This window comes from Lycium barbarum, chromosome 8, assembly GCF_019175385.1.
Source record: "Lycium barbarum isolate Lr01 chromosome 8, ASM1917538v2, whole genome shotgun sequence".
Classification (NCBI taxonomy): domain Eukaryota; kingdom Viridiplantae; phylum Streptophyta; class Magnoliopsida; order Solanales; family Solanaceae; genus Lycium; species Lycium barbarum.
The window spans coordinates 120752183-120768508 of record NC_083344.1 but is presented as its reverse complement, the minus strand read 5'-3'; the positions used below and the strand labels follow the sequence as shown (position 1 = coordinate 120768508).

General features: G+C 36.0%; 1 protein-coding gene across 3 annotated transcripts; it reads right to left on the bottom strand.

The window, feature by feature from the left end:
• Positions 1-365: 365 nt before the first annotated feature.
• LOC132606983 (uncharacterized) lies at positions 366-16027 on the bottom strand. Of its 3 annotated transcripts, none has more exons than XM_060320762.1 (24): positions 15531-16027; positions 13945-14016; positions 13367-13410; positions 13163-13274; positions 12973-13044; positions 12315-12377; positions 11611-11688; positions 11433-11525; positions 11131-11250; positions 9838-9924; positions 9233-9442; positions 9106-9153; positions 8502-8750; positions 7122-7228; positions 5795-6039; positions 5456-5524; positions 5297-5361; positions 4157-4326; positions 3979-4057; positions 2551-2806; positions 2140-2185; positions 1837-1942; positions 1176-1238; positions 366-966 (listed from the first exon to the last, which is right to left on the bottom strand). In XM_060320762.1, exons 1-24 carry the CDS (start codon positions 15852-15854, stop codon positions 886-888), a joined length of 2859 nt encoding a protein of 952 aa, XP_060176745.1. In that variant the 5' UTR covers positions 15855-16027; the 3' UTR covers positions 366-885. The 3 variants fall into 3 exon arrangements, 2 of the variants coding, with proteins under 2 accessions (XP_060176745.1, XP_060176744.1); XM_060320761.1 differs by having other exon boundaries at positions 1837-1945; positions 15531-16026; XR_009570122.1 differs by lacking the exon at positions 1837-1942 and having other exon boundaries at positions 881-966.
• Positions 16028-16326: the final 299 nt, after the last annotated feature.

The window sequence follows — 16326 nt, the reverse complement described above, 5'->3', positions numbered from 1 at the left end:
ATTCAAGATGCTAATATATATGGGGATCCGGAATATGATACTAGAAACAGATGGAGTAATATAAATCACTGAAATGAAATTATGATTCATGGAAGAACTCAAGGAAATCAGGGAAAGAAACTGTTCTTTTATTAGCCCGTTGTCCAACGATCCTTACAGAGCCTCTTGTATCTGATAATAGCTAAATACAGTATTGGAAGTAAACTGCAAGCTTTTAAGAAGAGTAGAGTGAATAGAGAGTGAAGAGATTGCTTGGGAATGTAAACGAATAATTGAAATTATGGAGATAATATGGGAAAGATGCCCAAACTGACACCTAATCTAAATTCAAAGATGCACAACTCATAATATAGATAGAATTCGACTATGTTTTCGGAAGGAAAATAGTAACCCTTGAAACCTTTGTTTTTAACGCTTCAAACAATTCATCATTTAAATACACATTATTAATGACAATTTTACGGAAGGTGCACACTGTAGAAGGCTTGTTCTAGGCACAAGAATCATTCGTAGGTGCTAGAAAGCTTCCTGAATCAAACATGATCCCCTTTTCAGTTTCATATTTGACATATTATGTCCCATTTTGCTGGGGAGATGCATTGAGATGAAACAAATATTACACGGAAAAAATTAAGATCACAGTGGAAACAGAAAACAACCATCAGATAATCAGAAGCACAAGAGGGGTAATCTGCATCTGGTGTAGTTCAACATGTACAAATTGGAAGACAACCAAATCCTGGAAAGATTCTTCTCCACTACACTTTGCAAACAGCTTTGAATTGACATACTTCCAGAGCATGGGAAAGAAGTGGATCGATGCAAAACAGATAGAAAGATGGAAATGAAGCCATGCACACCTGAACTTTTGTGACAAAATAGTATTCACATGGATCTCTCTGATGCCAGATCAAGCAATGTGCGGAAGAACTGTTGTGGATACAGAGGAGGTTGCTCTGAAAGTGCCTAATTACAACAAACACGATAATAACAATTGTTAAAGCTTTAGCATATTTATTTCTCAGCAGATTTAGGGGTTTCACCATCTCTTCCATAGCGAACTTGCATTTCTTTCAAAATACTATATGGCCTGTTCGTTGATAGTTAAAAATAGAGTAAAATTGGTTCAGATTTGCAAAAGTATGTGGTCATTAAAGAAGCAGCATATATATCACCTGATGTATCAAGACAGTGGAAGGAGTCATTCCAGGAACTGTATTCACTTCTATAATCAGCACCTATAACCGCAAAGCAACAACACCTCCAGTTAGATCTAATAGTACATCTACAAATTGTATCTGCATACCCCTTTCCTAATTTCACTTTTAGTTTGATTTGCAGCAAAAAAAAAAAAAAAAAGATTCTACCAATTATAGGGCATGTTAAGTGTTGCAGTTCGCAGAAATCCTTTTATTAAGTTTTGATATCTACTCAAAACTGAATCAACTCAACAATTAAAATGGTTAGCTTGGCCCCAATTCAACCTTAAATAGCAAATTGGACAGGGTATTCACCACTAATATTAATCTTGTATCAAATTATTGGGAGCAAAACAAATTGTTTCTAACTTTCTACAGGTACAGAGAAAAGAAACCTACAAACATGATGATTACTTTGAAATGTTGAGTAGTATACTACAGCCTTCTATCCACATAGCAAACTCTTCACACCATGGTTTTTTAGAATTAAAATAACACGTATGTCACAATTATCTTGAGAGGCGCATAACAAACTGCAACTTGCTGGAAAAGACACGATTCCTTAATGACATCACAAAGTATTAAATTCACTTCCATTACTGTTCAATCAATTGAAAGAATCTCAGAAATAACATACCTCACCAGTGTCAGCATGAACAAATGCATCTATACGTGAAAATCCTTCTAATTGTAGAGTGTTTGCAATAAGTTCAATGTGCCTTTTACACCTTTCCAAGGCCGCACTACTAAATGAGAAGGAAAAGAAATAAAAGTAATTGCGAGAAATGTGTAGGTAATTTTGAGACACAGAAAAGTACAGTTTGTAAAGAAAAATTCCTGGCTTGGTAAAGAACTACTTATACGTAGAAATGTATATTTACATAAATCTGGTCATAATACCCAATATACAGTTTCCACAAGATGAATCTTCATGACAAACCTCATAATAGATGGTGGTGGTGGAGTCAGATTGATGCCAGTTCCACCTGCAGACACATCAATTTGATAAGGTACAAGGTGTGCCCTAAAACTTATACAGGCAGAACCATGTAATGTCTTAGTCATCATTTGACAGGAAAGAATCCACGGTATCCCCCCAAAAAGCTTATTATTTAATGGTTTCAACTAAAATCAATAAGCTCTAGTCAATGAACCTATGGCTATGTAAACGATATAACTAGATGATAGGGACAAAACCATTTACCCGCTTGTCTTTTCTTTTATCTTTACTACAAGCATAGAACTGTGGTTACATATCGCAACAAGCATAAACGGGATAATGAGAAAGTCCAACTCACTAGAAGCGGTAGAATGTACTACACTGCAAAATGTCTTATCAATGAAGAGATACCTTGGAATTTCTCCTCCAGTGATAATATATCTCCAGATTCTTTCACGGTTACACTAGGGGTCAATGAACGCATAGATCCACGTTTTCCTATAACACCAACAGTGACCTCTACCCATCTACTGTCCCCTTTCCAGAGCAAATTGTGTGCATTCTCATTTCTGGATTTGGATGCAACAACTATCTCATCAGTCTCAACAAAAGGTTCGAATATTAAGAGCTCCGGAGGAGGGTTTGGCATCTCAATCATTCCATGTGCCTGCATAAAATACCAAGAAAAGCATATGATACAATTTAGTCTTAGGGGATCCTGAGAATCACACTATTCGGTATTCAAAGCTAAAGGTTTACGGGTTGGTAATTGACTGAAATAAATTACATCAAGATGGAAAAAATAGAGCCAATCAAGCAATAAAGATCTGTCACGAGAGTAGAATAACCGGTAGTAGGAGAAGTTCGCAAAACAACTGGAAAACAAAAAGACACAAATATGGTAACAAAATTGGCAGCTAAAGCCGAGAGGACTAATTTCTTGATAACTTGATTAAGAAACTTTTGTGCTGTTTTGAGTCTCCTAGATGACAGTAGAAAATTTAGAGCCATGAATATGTGTCAAATCTAAAATCTCATTATACATTGGGCAACAAGCATGTAACTGCTCCAAGTTGTCTATAATCAACTTTTTGAGTATCTCATACTTATGGTCAAAAGTTGCAATTCTTATCCATTTTAATAAGCAAAAACCTTGTGATTTTGATCCTGCAAATACACCTGATTCTTTTTCTGAATCTTCAACACCAGGATGACATGGTTTATTTCCAACATGTAACATACTCCGCTAGGCACGAAACCCATCTTCTTGTCTTCATAGTCTTGATGGATAGAGTTAAACTTCGTGCCTTCCTTCGGCTTGGCAAGCGTAGAATTTATAATCACGGCAGCATACTGCTTGGATTACTTTATCTTATGTTTGTGCCTCTAAAAGGTGGTTCAGCTACAAATCCGATGTTATTCTAAATGTCTGAAATGGCAAACCGTCTACATCCTTACACAATACGTGAAGATATTAATTTTTTGTGGAGCCATGTAAGTATGATTAATGTTGCTACTACAGGCTTATACTGACTACATTTTTTGTTTACCGACCTCGATACCAATCTCTTAAGCATGTTCTCTTTTTATGATACTTACAGCTGCTGATATGATATATCGGGAAAGAACTAATATAGCAAATGATGCAGAATAAAGGGAAAAGCACATGGCATGTGGGCTAACAGCTACAAAATAATGAAAGCAATCACGGTCCTATTGAACACACTGATGAACAAACGGACTATGATTACTATGCTTTGGATAAAATAAAATACTGCCCATGAGTTTGGAGGAAAAGCTTTGCAGATGAGCAGCAATAACAGAGAAGTCTACATATACCTTTGACAGGCTGTTAGGAGGAATACGAGGTAGGCAGTCCTGCAGTGCATTTACGTAGAAGGCAAGGTCCCCCTCGCAGCTGCATAATGCAGAGTGTCAAGTTAACAAGAAGCATTTTCTTAGATTTGCATCCAATATTGTTTAAGTAGAACAGAATTGAAGAGGAACAAAAGCCTACCACAATCTGGCCACACCAGTTGAGCAACCATCTCTAGCTGGTTTAACACATAAAGTGTCAGAGTGAAGTTTTAACTTCAAATCATGCCAGAGATCAGATATGGACATTTTCAGCAGATCCTCTTTCGTCCTCACATCTTTATTTATTGTAAGGACTCCAAAATCTGTCAGCTGTCAGAGAAAGTTTCTATGCTTGTCAAGGGATGGACATTCTTAGGTGTTCGTGCAAAATCAGTTTGTTGACTACATTGGTAACTTGCAGATGAAGCCAATGCAAAAGAAGTTTCAAATTAATTAGAAATAACTTAAGCATGAACCGTAGCCAAAGTGGCTAGGCCCTTGGTTTAAAAGTCTTGGTTACAACTGCCCCACGAAGTGCGGGTAACTTTTTTATGTATGTTGCAGTTGGGACCTAATAGTGGTAAACTGGCATTTATTTACTACTTTACAATAGTTCAGTTGTGCATATCTCAATTATAGAAGCTCATTATTTCACTAAAATACAGGACATACTGAGAATGAGTAGCAACTCAAGTCAATGATCCATGAATTAAACAAAAATCATCATAGTCCAGGTTTTTTGGCCGTTGTCTAAGCACCAGTCTCTGAATCTTTCTAAACTAATCAATACATGGTTGAGGCTGAAGTGCTCTCATGTAAGTTCAATTGCTTTAACTACGTCATAACCAAAACAAACTTTTATAAGAACAGCAATGTTCATCTTTAGAAATAATAGCTATCTTGAAATACTTGTGCAACAGCAACATACCCAGTGTGATCCCACAAGTGGGGTCTGGGGAGGGTGGGATGTATGCAGACATTATCCCCACCATTGTGGGGTAGAGAATCTATTTCTGATAGACCTTCGGCTCAAGAAAAACGTAATTGAAATACTTGTTCAGAGTAATAAAAGGGAGAGTACTATTGATGTGCCTATGCATAAGATGTGCTGTGCTTAAATTTATATTGACTGTGGCCAATGACATGCTTGTTTTGCAGCTAAATGCAACATTAACTGAACTCTTCTAATCACAATAGATTGACTGATGTTTGATTCCATTCACACTGGGAATAATACAAGGGGTGAAGAAAGAAAGGATTCTTTCTCGGTTAAAATGTGAACATTGATTATTCAACTCACATGTTGTAGAGCAAGAGAGGTTGCAACTTTGTCCATACATGTTTTTGAAGCCATGACGCCAGGACCTTTCATTATAAGAAGGGAAAGAAAGCATCTACAGTTTAGTGATTATTAGTTGGCTTGCACACCTTTCTTTCAAATGTATCATTCAATACAGACCTGTATAGGGAACCCCTTCAGCCTCTAGCAAAGATTGAAGTGTGCCATCTTCTCCAATGCCTCCATGCACTGTCAATGGCAATAGGAACACTATTGTCATCATTCTTTCAGAAATTAAATGATAACAACTAACGAAAGTTGATAGTGTTAATGAATGGAAAATAAACTACTATTTTTTCACGAGGATAAATATATAGCTGAATTTATACGCCACTTTATTTTATCTACTTACTTTGTAGCAGATTACTGAAGCAAAAATAAATATGTAAAAGAAATAGCACATGCTAAGGCGGTTTTAAAAGTTGCCGAAAAGGTATAATCATGCATACATCTGCTGACCTGCAATGAAAACAGTCGCCTGAGATTCCTTAGCTAGCTTGACCCACTGGTCCAGGGAAAATTTCTTCGCTAATTCGTCGGATATATCAAACCCATTGAACCAACTGTCCTTTTTCAGACCTCTCGTGAGATCATCCATAACCTGGTTCCGCAAGTGAGATGTCAAAGCTGCCCGATTCGGTTCAATTGCCTCTATACACGCATCAAGGACTTCTTCCGTTGTATGTCTCAGCAAAAGGGAATAACTGTACACCAAGAAAAGGGGTTTGACATGCACGAAGATAATATTCACGACTAGGAGGATGACCGACTAGGAGGATGACAACTTTACATCCAAACTATCTCAAATATTTCCTCCAGTTTATGCTACAGCAAGACTCATTAATCTGCACATGAAGCAATACTTTCATGTCTAATCATGCTTATCCCCTTGTTTGTAGCTCATGGACTAAATCTGTCAAGCTTCAACAGTGTACGCGGGAAGAAGCATCTAAAGAAGATAAATATCATGGAAATTCTCCGTCAAGTCCATTATGATTTATTTCTCAAAAGAGGAAGGAACTTCAGGTGGGGCTATCTGGGTGCCATAAAATCCCAAACTGGAACCATAATTTACTCTTTTTGGTTTGGTTGCAGCATGGAGAGTAATTATTATGGCAGAAATGTAAGAATAAGGAAGCATTTCCATACAGCTAGTGTTTCATGTGTAAATACGCAGCAGAAGAAGTGGATGGCCTGTTTCAAGTTGCAGAACTTTAGTATGTGATGCAAACATAAGAAGGATTTAGCTGGGTAATGCCAAGAAACTGATGAAATGGCATCAAGCTAGAAGAAAAACCAAGAATCATTCCTCATGCAGTGATGAGGACAATTTGGAAAGACAGGATAGAACAGGTTTAGATGGACACGAATTTTCTTCTTTCAAATTCATAATATCAAGCGCTTTCATAGAATTTGCAGAACACTCAAAGTACCCCAACTATATAGAGGGGTGGATTTTTCTGCAGAAAGCAATACTTTTGTAGAGCTTCTTTCTAATTGTATACTTCTCATATGCCAGGGTGTTCTTTCCTTGTGTGCGACGAATATCGCATAGAGCTACGGCGCTCTATTTTGAGAAACACACACTTAAGAATTATAGAAGTGCTTTGAAATGTGTACAGAAGGACAGAAGGGCTATTAAATGGCCATAGCACGAACTAAGTTGGATTTTCTAGTTAAAAGAAGTTTAGCTTGCAGTTGCGACCAGAAAAGTAAAAAGGATGAGTAAAGTAGAACATAAGATACACAGTCTACTTGTAGTCTACTGCAGTAGCAATACACTTACGGCAATGTCCATACTTTCTTAGACCTCTTATCTACTTCATGCTTAGCAAGGTCTGAAACATCAGAATAACTCGTTGCAGGTGCAAGCAAGCATGGTGTCACTTCAAGCTGCAGACAGCAAAATTGCAGCATCATAATATTGAAGGATAAATTTGTGACCGTCTGAAGAAAGATCAAAATCTAAAATGCAAGAGAAATGAGAGAAAGCAACATTTGACGAACAAGAAACCTAGGAAGTTGTATTCTTGTAAGAACTATTACTGAAGGCAAGAGATCTTCTCCATCAATTCCTTCTAACTTGACACATCTGATCATTGATATACTACCATGTATAAAATGATGGCAACCAACTTAACATGTGGATTTCCTCTGAAAGGAACAGATTAAAGTTCCGCCATAGACAAGAACCACGGACAGATGAAACATTAACAGAATTTTATAAGTAAACTGATTGTTATGTCACTATCTGCTGACACATATACCTGAACTAATAACTAAGAATATGTACTTTCCCATGCCTACATAACGCACTAGCTGTGGACCAAAAAACAAGAAATGACTTCGATAAAAAGAAACGAAGTGCCTTAGACACATCTGTTTTGTCGAAAACCTCAGAGACCAAAATTGAATAATTTTAATACGTAATCGATTGAACACTGCTTGAAAAAGGCAGGGATCATCAGAACACCAAACCATCCAATGTAAAGACGGTTTTGAGTGCTGTAAGACATAATCACATTCGGGCATGATGTTGAATGTAAATTTCTAGCATTTAGTTTACCCCAAGTCTACAAATTAAATCAAGATGGGAACATTCAACATTGGAGCAAGAGGACTGACCTAAATTTACTAAAGGAAGCCATGAATGAGGACTAATGGAAATGATCAACTCATAATTCATCACTTGAAATACGATAATTTCCAAGGCTTCTGGTAATGTCATTTGCCTCCATAAAATGAGCCATTCAGCAATCAATAATACTAGACAAATTGAAGAATCAGTCCCTGAGGCAACAAGTGAGGGTTGCTCTAGTTGTAAATCCGCCAGAATGGTTGGAGCCTTTAGTCACTAAAAGAGAAAAGTGGGAAACCACAAATTTCCCTTCAAAAGAGGGGAGTTTTGGAGGGTGGGGTAGTAGAAAAGGTTACCGGATTAAAGTATATATTAAATATGCCTTAATCCCAAAACCAGTTGGGGTCGGCTGTATGAATCGTCTACATCCGTTCCACACTATTTAGATCCATTTCATTCCCAAAGTCAATAATCGTCTTTTATAGATTACCAAAATCAAAATCAAAACAAGAAAGGAATCAGTGCCTGAGTCACAATATTTACGTTCAGAATAGAAGATTCATTAGTCTGGTATACATGAAAACTTACATCATCAGATGCTCTTAGATTCAGCCAAACATTGGTTCCGCTCATAAGAGATACTTGGCGTTCAGAGGTGTCACCACCAAAGATGACGTACACTTTCTTACATTGTTTAACAAATGCTTCCGTTACTGATGAAGATTTTGATCTCCTTCTCGACGGACTTGATATAATATTATGTGAAAGAAGAGCTGGAAACCGCAAGCAAGCATGTTGGATGATGGTCCGGAGAATATTTGTATGTGAAAATCCAACCTGACATGGAAAGGTGCAGAAATTCATCAGATTGAAGAGTGGAACTAGCTAATTTATAGAATACACATGTAAAATATCTCCATTAGAAGTTGCGATATTGGTAAATATCAAGTTACTGAAATTGACCGTATAAATCCACCCATTCTCTTATGCATGGAATGCTACATCACATGCTTTTTTTTTAGGGTACTTTTAAGTGTTTGCATGTCTGATCAGGGAGGAAGGACAGGAGATGACACCTAATAACTACACATTACTTTCTTTTTGTTCGAGCTATGATTTTGACCACACACAATTCCTGCCAAATGGACTTAGTGTTATTCTGCAATAAACCAAGGACCAGTATCAGGAGTACCTTTGATGCTTGCTGAAATAAGAAACTTGTTTGCTCCATTCCACTGATCTGGGGAGAAGAATGTACAATACAGTTCAAGCAAAAATACTGATGAGAAAATACATGAAGGGTCAGTCAGCTATCTCACCAAGTTGATATCAGTGAATATTACTGTGCCAGAATCAGTCCTTCCAAATTTGTTTCCTGCAGAAGAGGAAGCTTTTGTAGAAGGTGGCAAAACCCAACCATCAATTCTAGCAAAATCACGCAAGCCAAGTCGCTGAAATAGTAATGACGCTCCTTCACGAATCTTTGAAATCACATCCATAGAGAATCTAGGTGGAGTGTGATAAGCAACCTGCAATATTTGCCTGGCTGTTTAGCTTAATATAAGCAAGAAAAAATCAATAAGTACACTTTAAGCTTTTGAGATTAGGACATGAGAGAGGTTTAAATCAGAAAAGCATGCCAGCAAATTAAACAACAGCATAGGACCTATGTATCATCAATCATTCCATATTTGTCAAAACTTAGTTTAAGTTGGGTTTGTATAGGGTATAAACAACCTTTAATGATGGAACATTAAATGAATGAACATGAGGCGTAATTACTTAACTATGTCTTCAATGCTATGCTATTATCTATCAGATTGAGGATGTCTTATGCTTAAAATGAAAAAGATAAAAGAAAAAAATTAGAAAACATGTTCCTAGAGTTTTATGCACATTCTACCAACCATAAAATTTAGATTACCTGTCGAGTAGGGAGATACTTCCGTCGGTAGTTAAATATTGCGTCTTTCTCCCTAACATCAACAGTGCCATGTGATTGAAGCTCCACCTGAACGTGGTTGACATTAAACACATAGAGCATAAAGAAAGTTAAAAAATTCATTGCTCTAGCTATTGAGTCCATTTGATCGGAAATCTTGAAAGCAAAAAGGCAGACAGAAAACACTCTCTTTGAACTATTCATTAATGATAATCAAACATAAAGATCTTCTCACTGACCTACAGAACCCTCATTTAGCAGTGCTCTATAATTGGTGTGACATGAAGTAAAACATCAACCATAATGACAGTAGATAGCATGGTTGTTCCTTGATTTAATAGCAGAACAGCAGTTTCAACAAATTTATTCCCAATAATCACATTTTGCATGATTAAACTTTTCAGTACCGGATCCTTTGTACATGAGAAACTTTAACAAGTAATTAGGAAACTGCCAAAAAAAAGTTACATCCTCTATGCTCCAAAAAAAAATTAATGAAGTTCAAGTTCTCCATGTACTAGCATAGACCCACAAAAATAAGCTGTGGAAAAATGTCAGTAACTTCTGCACTAAAAATGCCTAAATGTACACTACTAATTGTTCCGCACTAAATACATGATGAACCACTATAGATAAGTACTAGTTCTGCACATGTAGAGTGCACTTGTAAAGCTCCAAAAAAAAAAAAAAAAAAGAGCGGTATCAAAATTCAACTCTATAAAATCAATAATGGACCACCAAAGAGTACCACTTTTCTTTTTTTTTTTTTTTTCTTTCTTTCTTCTCTCTTTCTTTTTTTTTTCTTTTTTTTGAGAAACCAAAGAATATCGCTTTTGTTAATGACAATTATCACCCTCAAAAAAATTGTTGGACGGAAATTTGGTACCAATGCAAGATTTTGTGTCAACTTCTGCCTGAACTCGGGAACTATGTGAAAAGGCATGATAAACCTACTTATATAGAAAGCAGCTAAAAAGTATCTTCCTAGCAATGCTTGTATAAAAGATTAAACTGGTGCCCATCATTTCTAGCATTTCAAATATCAATGTCAACAGACAATAGCACTTTAAACTGGCAGCAATTTTAGAAGCTCCTAACACATGGATTTATTTATCTGATATCTCTGTAATTTTAACACCCCAGTACAACGAAAATCTACAGTCGCTGAACTCGTGCAAGTTCAAACCGAGGCACAATTTCCTTTCGGTGTTATCTTTGAGAATTATAAATCTCTTAATAAACTTCATATTGAAAGAGAATAAAGTATCTATATACCTCTGTTGGCAATAATGCAACAGGCTGGCAATCAAAACCAGAACCTACATCAAGGACAATTGCTGTAAATTCACTACCTCCTTCAAGGAAAATCTCAATAAGGACTTTGTCATCAATCCCCTGCCAAGTAATGAAAAATGGTTCATTGATTGAATATATAACTGAATACAAACTGCTACCTAGTATATAAAGGAATTGAACTTCCAATTTCATCAAATAGACTATCAAAACCAATGCTTTCCAAGAAGTATAGTATAATAAAGTAAAACTAAAGAAGAATGGCACGGCGATGGAACGATTACCTCAGAAATAATGCTGTTAGCTTTTGCCAGAGAATCAGCGACACCATATGCAACACTAACTCCAATGCTTGATCCTGCTCTTGTTGGTTTTACCTGCAATTTTGTATGGGTCCTATATGTAAATAATAGATCAGAAGTGCTGCAGAAAACCAAAATGAATGCTCCATTTAATGCTTACCACAACTTTTCCCGACTTAATATCTAGTAGATTTTGCTCAAACCACTTTGACAGTCCAGATTCATCAATTTCACTTCCCTAAGAGCAGGACCAGACCACAGTTAATTTTGTGAAGTCATACAATTCTGCTTCTTGGGTGTATAAGAAAAACAGAATGTCCAGCATGATATTTTAAGAAAACAGCTTTCTTGATAGGTTACATTGGCTAGAATCTACAAGGGAAAATCCAGGAAAAGAAATACTATAACACAGAAAGTAGATGCAACAAACATGAACAGTTGAGTAGGAAGTGAACCAACCAAGAACAAATGAATAGAGAAGCAAAAGGTACTTCATCTCTCTTTTGGGTAAATTAGAGAAGCTAAAGGAACATTTGACCAGTCTCAACATAAAATAAAGATAAGACTATATAATCATTGTCAGGGGGAGTTGGAAACAAGCTGAATCAAGTTGAGCTGTGAATATTCAAGCTCAGCTAGATCAGATAAGCAAGTTCAAGCCTTTTTCTAAGAAACATGATATGGAAGTCAACTTAGCAGAAACAGTTTGAAGAGGGAAATAAGAAAAGAAAAAAAAAACAAATAAATTCTAACAGTAGTAACATGCCTGCATAAGGAACTTCAAGCAGAAGAAAGCATGTGAATAGAGAAAGTCAAAAGCAGAATTAAAGAACTTTATGAAACACAAATAAACACAGGCCAGACCTGTATGAGAAAATTAGGTACAGTCACGAAACCTTGTCTGTCAAGCTCGACGGATGCATCATACTGTTGAAAATTTGGAAGAAACATCAATATCATCTATTAATCAAAGAGCAGTTTGAATGCATAATGCATTACAGAAAGCAGCCTGTTGCGTCCTGGAAGATCCTAGGAAATTTCTTGCCGACATGATCAATCTAGTATCAATCCAGTGGGCAGTGTCCGCTTACATAATCAAGAGAATTAATTATTTTCTTCCAAATTTACCCCTAGCTAGATAAGTGAGTATTTATTTAGTCAAATAACAATATTAATTAGGTAGTATTTAATGAAGGATAGTTTAGTCAAAATACCTATTTCTTTTCCTAGGAGTTAGCATTTTCTTAAGGGATTTGCAAAAGGCTAAGTGGACACTTATTTTGAACTAGAGGGAATAATATGAAGATCAAAGGATTACGGTTCAAACTAAGGATTACTAGAGTTGAAATACAATCGAACAATTTAAATGAAATAAAAGTTATTCTCGAGACTAAAGGTTTCATTCTTCAAACAAACAGCATGTCTAGTACCAATACATATATTCTAGTTGGTCTCGATTGATATAATTAATCCATGCCAGATTAGAAAAACAAAAATAAAGTAGGTGCAACAGGCATTTTACTTTATCAAATGCTTTTTGACATTGCGTGGACCCTGTTCCAACAAATGGAATATTTGATCGTTCCAATAGCTCCTGAAAAATGCAACACGACACAGGTGAAAACAGAAGAAAAGGAAATCGATCTAAGCTTTCAAACTCAGAAGGCAATTAGTATGTGTTAAATTTCTCAAGTGTTGCAGTACAAAAAAACCTGAATGCCACCATCTTCACCAAAACGACCGTGTATAACAGGAAAAACTATGTCCACAGAGGAAGCAAGGTGCTCTGTGAAGTCAGATAATGACCGGAAGCCTTGGGCAAGGCTGCAAATACAATATGAGAAAATTTTCAACGATAACAAGCAGGGAAGATTTTAAACTATAACAAACACGGATGTTTAGGTGTGACAACTAACCTCTCAAGTTTGAAATCAAAGTCTGCAGGAGTGTTTGAGTATACCTATAAGAACCAAATTATCAAGAACCAAAAATACAAAAGTTGAAGAAGATGCCTAGTGCCTAGAAAAAGCACAAGTGATAAACCATCAATAAGTGAGTATATTCAGTCTGGGAACTGGGTCCTTCCCAAATGCATATTGGCCCTAGCCAATGGCCAAGATTCACTTTGCAGAATGAGAAAGCAGAAATTGAATATCCTCTGGGGTTTAGGCCCAATTCAGGCTTATGGTTCATGAGGCTCGGCTTAAATTGAATGGGAAAGGAGAAAAGGAACGATTAGCTTACAGAAGATCTAGTTGAAGAGTTTTGTTACGCTGCTTGTTAACAACAACAACATACCCAGTGTAATCCCAAAAGTGGGGTCTGGGAAGGGCAGAGTGTACGCAGACCTTACCCCCTACCATGGGAGGTAGAGAGGCTGTTTCTACTTGCTATTTCCCCTTAATATAGGTGATCAATTATTACAGTAACTTATAGCAAAAGTAACAGAAAAGGGTTAAATGGTGCATGTTTAGACAAGGTTTAGTCTGCAGACCTGGGCAGTAGATATGGCAAAGGCATTGAGGTTGCTATCAATGTAATAGCAGCTAACATGCAAATCGTCCCCCTGCTCAAGCACTGGAAAGTGTAAATCACAAATTGAAAGAACAAATATTCTTCCATAGTACAGATACTACACACAGAGCAATCAACTATCATCGCATTAGTAAAACATAATAGTATCCTATTCCTTAGCAAAAACCAGCAGCAGGGAATGGAGTACAAGATTACATTTTCTAATATGTAACTTATGGCAGCCAAGTTACCCTCAACTAGTCAACTAAATCATCCATCTGAAATGAAGTGCAAAACTCATTTAAATGATGAAGTGCAAAACTCATTTAAATGATGTAAATGAAGAGGTCAAAATGATAGAATTCATTAGCTCTCTGCAGAATAGAGAGCCATTGTAGATTTTGGCTCAATTTATATGTCTTACTTTTCTTTTTAGTCGGTTTAAAAAGCAATGTCACTTTATATATTTAGTAACTCTATAATTCTAACATCCCACGTGACCTGTTTAAGACCACAAAATTCAAAGGGCATTTGGTACATTAAACACTTTTTGTAGTTTAAGGCCACAAGATTTCAAAAGTCTATCTCATTTTCTTAAACTCCGTGCCCGATCAAATTAAAACACACCAAATGAAACGGAGGGAGTACTATTCAAGTGTACCACTAAAATTAACAAAGTTGGTAATTAATGTAATTTTTTAAAATGGTAATTAATATAATCCTTACATACTCTCGTGTAACTTGGAATAATATGATTATTTTTCTACGAAAATGAAGCAGGGCACCAACAGTTTTAGGCAAATACAGCTAGGAATATTTTTCTTCCATGTTGTACCAACACAGAACCTCCGCCTTCTTTCAAAGAACTTGACTTTATACTTTTTCAGGTCAAAGCTAAGGCATTGTTAAATCAACAGTCTTAAATGGTTTCTTCAGTTCATCCATTTAAAGAAGATATAATGATAAAAAACACACATGAACTGTCACTTTTTTTTTTGAGTTTCACACCCCCAACTATCCGTTATTCCCTTTTACTACCTGAAAACATCTATGTATTAAAACAGACCTATTTGAATAGTCTAGGTAGGAAAAGGAAGCAATTAATAGCGGACCTAATTAGCTTCAAAGTGCGTTTTAATACATAGATGGTGATAGTTCAGGTAGGCAGGAAAAGGAATATCTGAAAGTTGGAGTATCAAAACTCGCAAAAAAAGTGATAGTTTGTGTGTTTTTTACCATTAACTCCTTAAACGAAACATAAAATTGATTAGGTAACTAAAGCTAATGTTTGTTACTCTCTCCAGTAAGTATCACTCCCTCCGTTTCAATTTGTTTGTCAGGTGTTTGATTTGACACGAAATTTAAAAAAATAAAGAAAACTTACCAAAATATTATTTAATTTTGTGATTTTAAACATGTATGGAAAGTCAAAATTACAGAGTTGCCAAAAAAAAAAAAAAAAAGACATTTTTTTAAAACGTAATAAAAAGAAAAATAAGACAAACAAATTGAAACAAGTTAATACTATTAACAATAATGGTGTATGATTTTGGGCGGGAATATGACCTGAATATGATCAAGAACAGAGCGAGCAGAGTTCAAAGAAATTCCACGCTCAGCAGATGGGCCCCCACATATTAGGCCCACTTTCAAAATCTTATTAGTCCCCTCCTCCACGTCAGCAACCCCATCATGATCATCCACCACTACCTCAGTATTATAAGAAGCCTTCACTATACCAAATCTACAACTCCTCTCACATATCAAATTACTACTACTACTACTACTCTTTACTGGAAAATGTATACTCTCTCTTAAATTTGGAAAAGAGTAATTTCTTAATTTGGAAGTAGGAGTTATGATGGGATTAATTGAGAAAGAAGAGGCCATTGAGGGGATTGAAAGTTAGAGTAAAGAGTGAGAGTGAGGAATATAAGTTATAAGCATAGTAATTTGACTATATAAAAGAAATAGTGCTGGGACGGCAGTGACAGAGAGAGCTCAATTGCTTCATTTCTTTTATATTTTGGGCTTTGCAGAGAGTGTTCTGTTGGTTGCAGCTTTGTCTTGTTCATTTTTTTGTCATTCGAAGAAAATGGCAAAAATGGTCTCTTATGATTGAGGTACGTTCAAAATAGTCCCTTAAGTATACACTGAATATTTTTGGTCCTTTAAGTTTGTAAAAAGTTAATATTTTTAGTCTCCGTCAAATATTTAAATGGAAAAAAAATAGAGGGATATCACATTTAAGAGGTACAACTCTTTTAGTTTCTGTTATTTTTGTTTTATTTCTAGAATCACTTTTGAAGATGTAATTTTATTTTATTTTAATATTGTTTTAGTGTTTAGTGTAGTTTTTGTA

What these genes read in the sequence shown, in the direction of transcription:
- LOC132606983 (XM_060320761.1), bottom strand. Translation starts at nt 15,854, where the DNA reads ATGGCCTCTTCTTTCTCAATTAATCCCATCATAACTCCTACTTCCAAA. An exon ending in TTTGATTTCAAACTTGAGAG is followed by an intron (nt 13,275 to 13,366) that starts GTTAGTTGTCAC and finishes TTGTATTTGCAG; the next exon opens with CCTTGCCCAAGGCTTCCGGT. An exon ending in ACTGGTGTGGCCAGATTGTG is followed by an intron (nt 4,058 to 4,156) that starts GTAGGCTTTTGT and finishes TGCATTATGCAG; the next exon opens with CTGCGAGGGGGACCTTGCCT.